This window comes from Gavia stellata, chromosome 6 (genome assembly GCF_030936135.1).
Source record: "Gavia stellata isolate bGavSte3 chromosome 6, bGavSte3.hap2, whole genome shotgun sequence".
Classification (NCBI taxonomy): Eukaryota; Metazoa; Chordata; class Aves; order Gaviiformes; family Gaviidae; genus Gavia; species Gavia stellata.
In genome coordinates, this window is record NC_082599.1 from 60,740,119 (window position 1) to 60,753,032 (window position 12,914).

General features: G+C 37.0%; 1 protein-coding gene across 1 annotated transcript in view; it reads left to right on the forward strand.

Annotated features, from left to right (window-relative positions):
- Positions 1-12,914, forward strand: part of CUL1 (cullin 1) — a 56,055-nt gene that overhangs the window by 28,263 nt on the left and 14,878 nt on the right. The window contains exons 3-9 of the mRNA XM_059818327.1: positions 214-388; positions 1,561-1,728; positions 2,809-2,859; positions 3,892-3,982; positions 4,734-4,897; positions 8,796-8,958; positions 12,628-12,758. Of these exons, the coding sequence (XP_059674310.1) occupies positions 214-388; positions 1,561-1,728; positions 2,809-2,859; positions 3,892-3,982; positions 4,734-4,897; positions 8,796-8,958; positions 12,628-12,758 (943 nt within the window). The remainder of the gene's footprint in view (positions 1-213; positions 389-1,560; positions 1,729-2,808; positions 2,860-3,891; positions 3,983-4,733; positions 4,898-8,795; positions 8,959-12,627; positions 12,759-12,914) is intronic.

Sequence of the window (12,914 nt, forward strand, 5' to 3'; positions counted from 1 at the left end):
TGGCGCATTTCTGCTGCAGGTAATTCTGCTGAAAATGACTTCATTTTCTTAGTCTGGGTTTGATTTTATGTGGGCTAATGCGTTTTGTAATGTATTATGATTAAGTCATTTATGGTCATATAAAAATAGCTTGTTGAAATTAACATATTGGTTTTTCATTTTATTTTTAATGTCTCATGCTGGCACATACGTATTCCTTAACTTCCCTGTCAGTCATGTTTATAACTACTGTACTAGTGTACACCAGTCTAATCAAGCACGAGGAGCTGGAGTACCTCCGTCTAAATCGAAAAAGGGCCAGACACCCGGAGGTGCTCAGTTTGTTGGCTTGGAATTGTACAAACGGCTAAAAGAATTTCTGAAGAACTACTTGACAAATCTCCTTAAGGTAAGATGGGATGTTAGATCAGTCGGCATTTTGTAGTATTAATCTGGGCTGGGTTGAGAGAAAGAAGCTTGTATCAACAAAACCAGAGCTGTATGCAGCCGCTGGAAGTAAATGGAATGATCTTGAAATTTGCTTTTGTCTCCGTTTTAGCCATTGGAAACTTTTGTAGGCTTTACCTCGGGCACAGATCAGTCGCTACGTGTACCTGCGAGCTGCTTTTCCTCTTCAAGCCAAAACAGCATTTCTGTGTATTATAGAAGTAATGTTATATGCCATCTTAAGTTGTGCTGTATCTTGAAGAAGAATAGCTAGACTTTCTAACCAATTAACCAGCGTATTAGTAATGCTGAGAAAATGGTTGCCTGTAATGTTGAAAATGCCTGATGGTAGCCTTTAATTTAATTCGATAAATACACTACTAATGGAGTAGGTTGTTCAGCTGCTTTGTTAGAATGGTTCCTAGTTATTTTTGGAAAGGACCCATGCTTTTAATTTTTGGGATTTTAGTTTTGAGCAATAATAAAAGAATTCTTGGTGTCCTATCAAGTTTACAGCGTAATTAATTTATGAAGCTGCAGAAAGGTGTCTGAGGTCTTATCCAGAATGCACTTCTAGTTTTATTCCCTTGTCCATTCAAGCTGTAGTTTGGAAAGATACTTGAGCTTCCATGTGTTACAACTTTATCTTCTTTTTTTGTGTAACAAGAACAAATATGATGCCATACCCATTTCCAAGACTACGGGGTTCCGCTTACTACCTGACAGGATCCTAGAGAAGACCCCAGCCATGCTCACTTGTCCCCAAGTAGCAGCAGTGGGCGTGGGTGGTGTATTTTATGGAGATTGTCGTGTGGAATGCATTACCGTTGCAACCGTGGCACATTTTACCTAGCGCACTCGTCAGGGTCACGATCTGTTTCTAACGTGGTGCCCACAGGAGGGACGAGAGTGTCTTCTGGAGCTTTGTGCTGTGCATTTTTTTTACCAGCGTTCTAATTCCTAAATCTCATACTTGGCCTCATGCTTTATTAACGTAGAAGTAAATGCATTAGCGCTATGTTTCCTATAAACACATTGCATGGTGTAGATTTATCACGCAATTTGTACACCCTTATATATCTTGGTTGTACCTTAAAATTACCCAACAGTACTGGCAAACTTCTGTTATTTCAGGATGGTGAAGATTTGATGGATGAGAGTGTGCTGAAATTCTACACTCAACAGTGGGAAGATTATAGGTTTTCAAGCAAAGTATTGAATGGGATATGTGCCTACCTCAATCGACATTGGGTTCGTCGTGAGTGCGATGAAGGTCGTAAAGGAATATATGAAATTTATTCGGTAAGTAGCTTTTTGAGGTGAGGGATTTATCCATTCCATCTGTCGTGTTTGCATTATCAGCTGACAGATCGCTCCTTGAAACTTGTACGAAGTTCATAGAAGTTTTGAAGAAGTGGGCAAAGTGGAAATCTCCCCCCTTTCCATACTCCCACCCCAGTATATTTATAAAAATTCCACGTGTGTAAACCTGTGAGATGTTCATTCTGCCTTGTATGTATTGGGACTACCAATATTAGACTGTCCAGGGTTGTCTGTTTCTGAATATTTGCTGCTTAGACTGGTATCTGTGTGCATCAACGTGGCCTTGTTATTCCACTTAGAATTCAGTCGAGTGTTTCAAATACAGAATGGAGAAGTAAATTGCATTTTTTTTATGTTGACTTCAATACATCTTTACAAATTTTTTAGCATCCAAGCTGCTAAGATTCAGTCAACATTTGGCTTGTAATAGAAGTTATTTTGGTACAGTTCTGAAAGATTGATATGTGATCTCGATAATTTTTTTTGTAATGCAAAGTAACATAAGCAAGGGAAGAACATAGCAGGAATTCTGTATCTCAGATAACTAAAAGTAGATTTTTAATTTTTTTTATAAAGGATAATTATTGTCCTTGCTGGTGAAGCATCAGCAAAGTGATGGTTTATTTTGCCGCTTCGCTAAAATAACTTTGCGTATGGTAGAAAAACATTTGGTATCCTTTCTTCCCTCCCTTTTAACTTCACCAGCCTAACGCTAAGGGACTGTGTCAGCCTGAAAATCGCCAACGAAAAAAGCTGTATGTTCTCAAAGTAGCGTGCAGGGTTTAGTAGTTTGCAGAGCTGGCAGTGGATCGCTGTCAGAAAAGAGGACATCTTAGGTAGAGTTAGTAATCAAGCAAATGATAATTTTAATGTGAAACAGTCTTGTTGCATGAGAAACGTGTGTGCCAAAATATAATCATTTAAAAAAATTCTGATTATTTAGCATACTATATCAGCTTTCCTTAAGGAGTTACCCTTCATGTTTGTATGTGTGTGTGTATATATAGATATTAAAAATTATTTTTTTTTACTCCATCTTTCATCTCCCTTTGCTTCTAGCTTGCCTTGGTGACCTGGAGAGACTGCTTATTCAGGCCATTAAATAAGCAGGTACATATAAATATGTTATAACTGTCGTGTTATTTTATAGGGTTAATTTTATATGTTGTTAGTATCTGTTCCAAGGAGAATTTGGGGCGGGACCCAGAAAACAAAAGGGAGCCTTCTGCTTCTCCTTTGTGATGTTAAGAAGATAAATATTTGGAATATTTATGTGTGTGTGGTTGAACCTTGATACCAAGACTGTTCTGTTTTCCCTTTGCTGGAGGGACCCTTGGCTTTTTTTTGCTTTTTTAAAAAAAAAAAAACAGCTAAGGGGTCTAGTCTTAAATGAAATAACAACTTCAGGTGTTTCCGAGCCAGGCAGGCATACAGGCTGGCGGCTATGTCTTAAGGTTTGAGAGTCAAGATTGAGAATGACAAGCCTGAGATTTTGGTCTCTTCTAATGTTACTGTGAGTCTTTAAATTTACACTGATGCCTGGGAATATCAGGTCAACCAAATATTTTTTAATTAGTCCATTAGCACACTATAAAACAAGACATTCCATCACAACAAAACGCTATATTTATGTATGTTAATTTCACTCTTATTTACCAGCACTTCATGTTGAAAAGACTGCATTATATTACAAAATGTTAACTAGATTTCCGTTTAGAGGAACAGTAGTCGCAACGCATTATTTATCAGCCTAAGCCGATAGCTTTCTTTGTGTAAAGTACAGGTGGTTGGTTCAGCTCTTACTGCAGAGTTTTCTTACGTTTCATGTATAAAACAAAGAGAAGTTTGGTTTCGAAGGTGCTTTTTGAAATTAAAAAAAAAAGACAAGAAAAAACCCCAAGCACTTCCATACCCTTTTACAGCTCACCTCTCATCGGACCGTAATTACATTGCAGAACTTAAAGGTGTAGCATACTCTGTGATGTCTGTAGGAATTTTACATCTTCAGGGGTCCTTAAATTTTGTTCTCAAGGGGCTTGACTTGTCTTGAATATAGGAATATACACTCCTGATTAAATACGGTGCTTGGCCTACCAGCTGCTTTCTCTGTGCTTGACTTACTTTTAATCCCTCTTTTCTAAGGTAACAAATGCTGTGTTGAAATTGATTGAAAAGGAAAGAAATGGTGAAACTATCAATACAAGGCTGATCAGTGGAGTTGTACAATCTTACGGTAAATGAGATTTTGCTAAGTTTTTATTTTATATATATATCTCTATATATCTATATCTATATATATCTCTCTATATTTCCCTTATCAGAGCCCCAAAGTAGCATCCCGCCTCCTTGGATGTCCAGGAAAGATTTTTACAGTAAAATAAACGCAGTTATATATTGTTTAACTTCATGTTTGTAGAGATACTTGACACAATTTCAGTCGATTATACCATATTTGTAAAGCTTGAAAGCACAACTGCTAGACAAGAGTGTTCGTTGTTTATGAATCGGTTATTTAGGAGCTAAATTTGGGAGGGGGGAAGCATAGTAGTTTACAAAGCGGAGTGAGGTTGGGTTTCCCCGTTTGCATGAAATTGAGAGTTTTGCCGTGCAGATTAATGACCAGTTTCATTAACTTAAAAAAAAAAAAAAAATAATCTGGAACTCCAAGAGGGAAAAATGGAAGGGGAATTTGACCTAGCTTTTGAGATAGCGAAGTTCTCTAAATCCTATCATTCATTTAGTAATGTATCAAAAAGAGCAGTTTATATGAGTAATGTCTTGCGCTGCTTATTTTTTTAAATGCAAAATAAATGTATACTTTAAAAAGTTTTAAAAAGTGGTGCTGATACTATCCCAATTGATGACCTTCATATAAGTTAGTAGGAGTGTACCTGTTTATTTGTAAGAGACCACTTCATAAAAGACAATTTTGTCATTACTCGCTCTTTTTTTTCTTTGTTTGGTTTGTTGGGTTTTTTTTGTAGTGGAGCTGGGCCTGAATGAAGATGATGCATTTGCAAAAGGACCTACACTAACTGTCTATAAAGAATCCTTTGAATCTCAGTTTCTTGCTGACACAGAGAGATTTTATACACGAGAAAGTACTGAATTCTTGCAACAGAACCCTGTCACAGAGTACATGAAGAAGGTAAGTTATTAAACGAGCTTTGTGATGTCTTTCTGGATACAGATTTTTTTTTTTTATTTCTTTTTTTTTTTTAAGAGGTAAAGTAATATAAATTCTTGGTTTTTATTGCTGATTATTTTACAGAAAACAGTTAGGTCTTTTTCCCTGTGGTCATTTGCTTCTATGTTTATCTGGTCTGAAGTTTGTCATCTTGGTGTATTTCAGTAAGTACAATGAAAGTCTGAAACTTTCTTAATCGTCAAAACAGAAGAGAATGTTAAAATAAATTCAGATTTTGTTAGACTTCAAGACACCAAAGCAGTCATTCAGCTTTAGACCTACAAGTTTACTGTTCCTATACAAGGAACTGTGCGTTGGCATATCTGTTGAAATCTCTTCCTGAGCAAGCTGGCCAAGGAAGTAGATCATTAATTAGTTTTAATTCTCTCAGAATATTTGAATGTAACGAACCCTACACAATACTTCTGATCAATAGAGGCCAGATTTAAATTCTTCGATAGTCTCTGGTTTGGGGGATCCCAGACAGGGCAATTGAGAGCGAGCTGGATAAACATGGACTATTTCTAGCCTGGTTATTGGGTCAGTCTTACTGAATGTGAAATAGATTGGTCGTCTTCCATCTTGGATAAGTGCTGCTTTATAATATATTTTTCTCAGCAGGCTTTCTCACTTTCTGAATAGCTGCTTGTTTTTTCCCTTTCGGTTTAATTTAAAAAAAAGAGAGCTTTCTGAGTATGTAATCTGCAGATACACGTCCCTCCCTGCAATATCTTGGTGTTTCTTTTTGCCACAGAACACATCCTGTCTGAGTCTCGGCATTAAAGTCAATGATTTGCCCAAAATAAGGAGGGTAAAAAAAAAAAAAGAAAAAAAAAGAAGTCCTAGAAATAACACAGTAAAACGAATCCGGCTTTTAGTGCATTGGGATAGTTGTCCAGCAGTTCCCAGACCTGCCTATATTTACTTTTCTGTTGTTGTTGAATTCATGATTTTTGCTACTTCCCTTTCACTTTCTTGTCCTTACTTTCATCCTAAAATATATATAAAAACAGAGTAAGGGAATTGCAGTTATTCATAACCTAAATGACTGTCTCATCCAGGCTTCCTTGGTACAGGACAGTAAAGAGCTGTCTGAAGGTCATTGCTATTTCAAGAACTAGAGGTTAGTGGCAAGTAGGAAGAACTTCTTAGTACCCCAAACAATCCTTAAGGCTTCAGAAACCCACAGAAGAGCAACTTGTTTTGCTTGAAGCTGAAAACACCTACAAAGCTAGCAGAAGGCAGGGGAAATCTTCAGCAAGAAAGTGTGTAGCCTTAAGTCTCTGCTTAAATTCATATACTAGAGATGCAGACAAGCTATTTGGGCTGTCTTGGCATCTCCTTACAGATAACGTGCATACGTTGAAATCAAACTGAACAAGAAATTCTGTTTTCATTACTCATTTCCTGGGATTTAACTGATGAAACTGAAAAAGATGTGTGTTGGACTTTACAGTAAATATGATCAGAGCTTGCAAAATGATACAAAACTGAGCGATGTGACCTAACAGAAGGGGGAAACTTATGAATCGAAGCTAAAAGCTAGTTCACTGGCACAAATTGTCTGATTTCTCTAGTCTGCGTGCTCTGCTGGAGAGATCAAGAGAGGCCGTGGAGTTTTTCAGAACTATTCAGTTAAAATTCAGATAGCTTTGTCCTTCGGTTTTATCTTACTTCATTATGCATAAGGAATTCCTAAAATTTTTTTGCTTAAACATGACAAGGCAGTTTTGTAAACTTCTGAATTATTTTTTTTCACTTTGGGTATCATAATCTTGCACGCCACTTAAATGCCTGGAACAGAGTAATACTCCCCTTAATTATTACTCAGGTATTGCTGGAATTAGGGTTCATTTCTGTTACGAAACACCTTAAATGACACTGATGTGAAAAGCTGCAAGTTGTCCAGCAGTCACACGACATACTAGCAATGAGAAGGTCTTCAAAGTCATCTGTTGGAAGCATGAACTACGCGCAAAGTAATCTGCCGTTAGTACGCTCGCTTGACTTTCTCACTGAAGCACTGTGCGTTCGGTTCTAATTGGGGATAAATAGCGTTGCAGAATAATAATAAAAAGAAAACTGATGGTGTATCTTAGTGCACACCAGCATAGCAGCAGAGTATTACCATGATATAGTAGAATTCTGGTTGTTTCTTGTAGAATACTCAATGAAATCTTAATTAGGATGAGGATATGTGTATGTAGTTATACAGGCAGACTTAATGAGTTTAGAAGGATTGTGACTTTTTCTTCTCAGGCCTGAGTAAAGCTGGCATGGCCTGATATGCTGTAGGGAAAAAGGTCGGTATTTCTTAACACTGTCCCTTGAAATAAAGTCTCAAACTTAAATTTTGGTCTTTATAGTTGAAACAGCCAACTAATAGCTGTTGTGTGAACTAATTATTTTTCCCTTGTTTCTGAAAAGTGGCTTTAAAAGGAAAATGGAATTATAAGAACAGAAAAAGTGAGAGAGCATAAGCAAGTTTGGAGTCAGAGTGAATCTTTATTTTCATAAAGGAGCTCAAAGTGAGAGTTGACTATTAACGTTAAAAGTGAAGGACTAAGGATATTTTAAGCAGCAGCATTAGAAGTGGCAGAATTTCCTGAACTACAGAAATACAGAAGTGGTTGAACGGAAGATAAGTAGTCCTACCAGTCTCATTCCAGCTTCCAGCGTTCATCAGAAAGATTCAATAATTTGCTGCTATTTGCTATCGTTAAGGGAGTCGATTGTTATTCCTTACTGGTAAAGAAACGGGCAAGTACTCTGAAGCCTGAGCTTCTACCCCTTCCCAAACCATTGATTTTGTTTTCCATGTTTCGACCTGTACTGCTTTAACTCTAGGAGACACTAATCCAGGAGCATTTCACAAGAGCTAAGTGCAAAATTATTACAGAAATGAGTGAAGCTAACAGTGGCAGTGATTATTTAAAGCCGTCTGCGTATGATGCAGTGTACTTGCAGTGAAATTGTTCTCTTTTTGTTGTTGTTGTTGTCCATAATATGATCTCCCATGCTTAGTCGATATTCTGAAATACTAGGAAAATGCATTAATTTGATATCCTTCTCTTGGTGACATTAATTTAAATAATTTGGACTGATAAGGGGATATATGCACTTTATCCCTAATAATGTGCTGCAATTACAGATGGCTTGTAAAGCAAATCTTTAACACTTTTGTAAAGAAAATAAAGGTAATTGTTATAGAAACAACTTCAGTTTTGCATTTTGGCATAAGTACTGTTCCTTGAGTGACATTTAGAATTTTGGTTTGCCAGGAAGAGATGCATATGTAGCATTTCATATGCCAAATTAAATGCTAGTATAATTTGAATGATTGTAGATTATTGGGAAGCTTTTCTATCTAAGAATGTAGATGAGAACATTCAAAGAAATTTATCATGGGCATACTGTTAAATTGCAGTTTTCTGCCTTTTAGTTTTGTGGAGGCACGAAAAATACTCATGTTCGTTTTAAACAAACTACCTCTGTAGCTGGAGAGCTTGCTGATGCTAATACTGCCGGCATCTCATGTCAGCAGCTTTCTCTCGTTCTGACAGCACATTTCCATCTGTAAACTTCTTATTCAGAAGCAACGGGAAAACAATCTTGCTGTGATTCTCCCCCCCGCCCCGTTTAAACAGTATATATTATCATCAACATAAACATCGATTCCATATGATTCCCAGAAAAATAACTGCTCAAGTAGGTGGACCATAACACCGCATTAGTGAGAGGTTTAATTTTTGTTGTTGTTGTTTTCTAGATGAATTTATTAAATAGTCATCTGTTTTCTGCTGTTGGATTTCTGTTCTGCCTTCCGTACAGGTTTCATGCTTATCTCTCTGTTCTGTAGGCTGAAGCTCGCCTTCTTGAGGAACAGCGTAGAGTTCAGGTATATCTCCATGAGAGCACACAAGATGAATTAGCACGAAAATGTGAGCAAGTACTTATTGAAAAACACCTGGAGATATTTCATACAGAGTTTCAGAATTTGTTGGATGCTGACAAAAATGAAGGTAAGGAGATTTAAACATTAGTTTTAGGCTTTGAGCTCCTCCCTGATGATTTGTGAATCGTGTACATTCTGGTGATAGCTAAATGTGATTTGTTCAGGAATTAGATTAAGAGAGAAGATAGACGCTAAACTGATTGACAAGCAGCTTTTGATTAAACTGGGGTGGCTGAGGATATTGCCTCAAGAAGCCTATTCCGATCCCAAATATTAAGGCAAAACAGCACTAATTTTGTTTTCTCTTAACATGGCTGGAAGAGCTTCAAGAGCACTTGAGCCATCCTTCCAGCAGGAGCTGAAGCTTGCATGAGAGAGATGTGAGATGAAAATCAGACCAGTGGTCTTACCAGCCGTTTCAGTGTAATCCATGGATCTTTCCGAGTCAACAGTGAGAATTCTAAAATCCAAATTGTCTAGAAGTGTGTATAGGAAAACGTTAAAAGAGGAATAGAAGCAAATAAGGAGCTTCTAAAATGTAGTATAAAAAATATGTAAAACTGCATATAGAGCACAAAGAAAGGGTGCAAACTATTAATCGATGAGATAATTTTAGCTGTGAAAATGAGTCTTAAGTGTGCCACTAATAGATCAAGTTTATATCTTCATAGAGAACCCATAGAATAAAGGCTTCTTCAGCGCTTCCTCTCAAATAAGTGAAGATAATCAAAGAGTTGAGGTGTCTTCAAGGAATTGTCAATTGTATTGGTTTCTGAGTTTCTTCAGGAGTTAAGGCTTAGCACAAAATAACAGGCAATACTGGGGCCAAACAATTCCTGTGCATCGTGCAGATGATAAGGCTGAGTGGTGTTTCGGACTTTTCCAGTTGGGGAATTAATTAAATCTGTATGGGAAGTCAAGGTAAGGCTCTATAGCTGCAATACTGCTTGTAAGAAAGTGACAGAATTTAAGAGATACTACAATTAAGTTACTATTGATGATACTGTTCGTTTGAGAGTTGTGAATTGCAGCTATGACTCTGTCTCTTATATAGCAACCTTAAAAGAGCAGCTATAAAGAATTACTATAATCATCAAGCCGATAACAAAGAGATGCTTCAAAATAGAAAAGGGCAGTTCAGCGTGATGCGTAGGTCAGAAGTTACCTGTTTCAAATGTAAATAGAAGATTTTTATCCTGTACTAGAATTTAGGAGTCAGATGTTGTTCATGTTTGTAAATAAATGTATTGACTCTGTAATTGGAAGCGATTTTGATACAGATGGGTGTTGACTAGTAAAATGACTTTACAAATGTCTTCTGACAATAGAAATAGCAGTAGCACAATCAAGTAAAATTTTCTGGACTCGGGAGGTCTTCCCAGGCTTTTTTCCCCTTACTTTATCAGGCTCGTGGGTTATGTGAGCCTTTAACACAGTCACTTACCATAGTGATGCAATTCCGTAAGTTTGTCCGGGTAAAAAAGGAAAAGTAGTACCTTGTGTCTTGGGCACCGTCTTGTTATATGTCTTCGGTTTTACTTTCATTTGGGTTATTTCTAAGATTAATTAGGCATTTTAAAATGCCTGATTGTCTTTTTTTTTTTTTTTCCCCAAAAAATATTTTCTCTTATCGGCTTCACTTGTGCAAATTACAGTAGTTTCCTGGCCCTTTTCAAGTTTCATGAAGTCTCAAGGTTGAAAGATTTATTTTGAAAGATTGAGAATTCATTCTTTAATCACCATAACCAGTTCATTCTCAAATTTGTAATGTACTAAAATAGCCTATTGTAGACTATCCTAAACTTACGATAAAATCTTGCTCTCGATTAAAATCTTTATTGCTTTGCTCTTGAAAGCAGACTAGTTTTGAGGTCCTCCCATGTGAAGTGTGTTAAGCATATTGCATTACAGCCACTCCTGTTGGCCTTCTGTAACTTTTTAATCACGTTGTGCAACTAGTTGTAAAGGTTGTGGGGCACATTTGTCATGTGTTACCTAGTCACATCAGTATGATACCTGTAGGAAATAATTATGTGTATTGGGAGCAGGCTGTAATGATTTAGGTGGAGTTGCTGTGTAAATCTTCCTTGAGGCTTTGTAGCATCTCTTCCATATTTCAGCAAACACAGACATCCCGCTAGACCAACCTGTGAATTCGTGGGTTGGTCTAGCGGCGGCTTATTATATCTATGCATGGCATTGTTTTCCTACCTTTTTTCTAAAATTCTGTAGGTAAAAAACTGGCATCCTTCCGTCATTATAAAAGTTTAACATTGGGTTGCAAATGTGGTTTTCAGAGAGAAAAACCATTTGCTTTTCAAATCCACAAGTTTAAGCTTGCCGAAGTTCGAAGGAATGGAAAGCATTATACGGAAACGGGTCTGAATAGAGGTGTCATCGCTTCAGTATTAAAGGCATCAAGTTCCGTGTGTTGTATTTCAGAGTTAGGTAGCGATACAGCTCCTGATTGCTCTGGTTTATTTAATCTGATAATCCGCAGGTGGTAATAAATTACTCATAAGCCCTTATTGCTCATAAGTCCTTACACTTTAGAAGTGCTAGATACAGCTGGCAACCTTAAGATGGATTCAACAAGGTGAAATATCCTCATGAGTTTACAGTAACTAATTCGGTTGTTTAATTTTTCGCTTGAGTGCTGTTCAGTGAGGACACGATTACAAGAGGTACGAAGTGGGGTTGTGTACCTGGTTTATGGCCGTATTAAAGTTGGGGTTTTTTTTTTTAAAAAAAAAAAAGAAGAGTTCTGCACTCAGAAAGTACAAAGTATCTGCCCTGTTGAAAATGAATAATAAAAACGAAACCCTTTTCAATATTTGACTTTCCAAAATCACTAATTGCTTTTGGAAAGTCTTGGCTGAAAACTAGTGAGATTTTAATATGAGGCTTTAACGCCTGTGAAATGATGTCCAATTTATTATTACCTTTGTTAGTTTTGTTCCATGGTAATGCTTTTCAGAACCTTTTCTTCCCTTGAGATACAGTTATTTCTACTGGTAATCAGTTACGTAAACGTCTTTTTTAAGAGATGGCTTTATTGACAGTGCTTTATTAGAGGAAATTTGGCTTATAAAGTTTCAGTTTATCTGCTAAGGTCGTATCAATACAGAACATTTTGCCTTACATTTCCAGCTGTTACCACTGATGCCGCCCCAAGTGGAAGTGTTAATATACAGAAGGCTACAGGCGGTGTTAGATCTCCGAGAATTGTCCTGTTCAGAATAAGATTTAAAGGACAGTGATGAGCTGGAGCATGTTGTACTCTTAGCACGGCCAGCAGTAACGCTAGTGACAGTCCTAACTCATGGTAACGCTTTGAAATGTCATCTAAATGAAAGGGGTTTAACTCCATTTTTAAGTCATTGCACCTCTTTAAATTTATGAAAACTAAAAATCAGAAGTAAATGTATTTCTAGAATTTAAGTAGTTTTTTTCTTCTTGAGATTTGTGTAGCATTGTGAAGGTAAACCAGATCGTAATATTTAACAGATTGTTTTCTCTTTAAGTAGTCTTAGCTTTCCAGGTTAGTGCAAAGATTTGCTCTACTGTATAATTTTTTGCTGTAGTTTTTTCTGGCTTTTTACAGGAGCAGTTGCACGTATGTTTTTGTTGATGATGGAGGTTTAACTCCTATAAGCAACTTGCAAATGAGAAATTGGAGTTATAGCTAGTGCAAATGAGAGATGTTGGCTTTCCTTCTTTTGTTTTTTTTTTCCAGACTTGGGACGCATGTATAACCTTGTATCTCGAATCCAGGATGGCCTTGGAGAGCTGAAAAAACTTTTGGAAACCCACATTCATAATCAGGGTCTAGCTGCAATTGAGAAATGTGGAGAAGCTGCTCTAAATGCAAGTATCCTATCAAAGAAGTCTGTGTGTGGTTGCTGCCGGGTTTACGTTAGAGGAGGGTGAATACTTCCTGATACAATTTCTAGTTGCTTATGTTTTCCCTCTCACTGATTTAATTTGTGAGCACTAGGCAATTCTCAGATATTGATAGTAGGC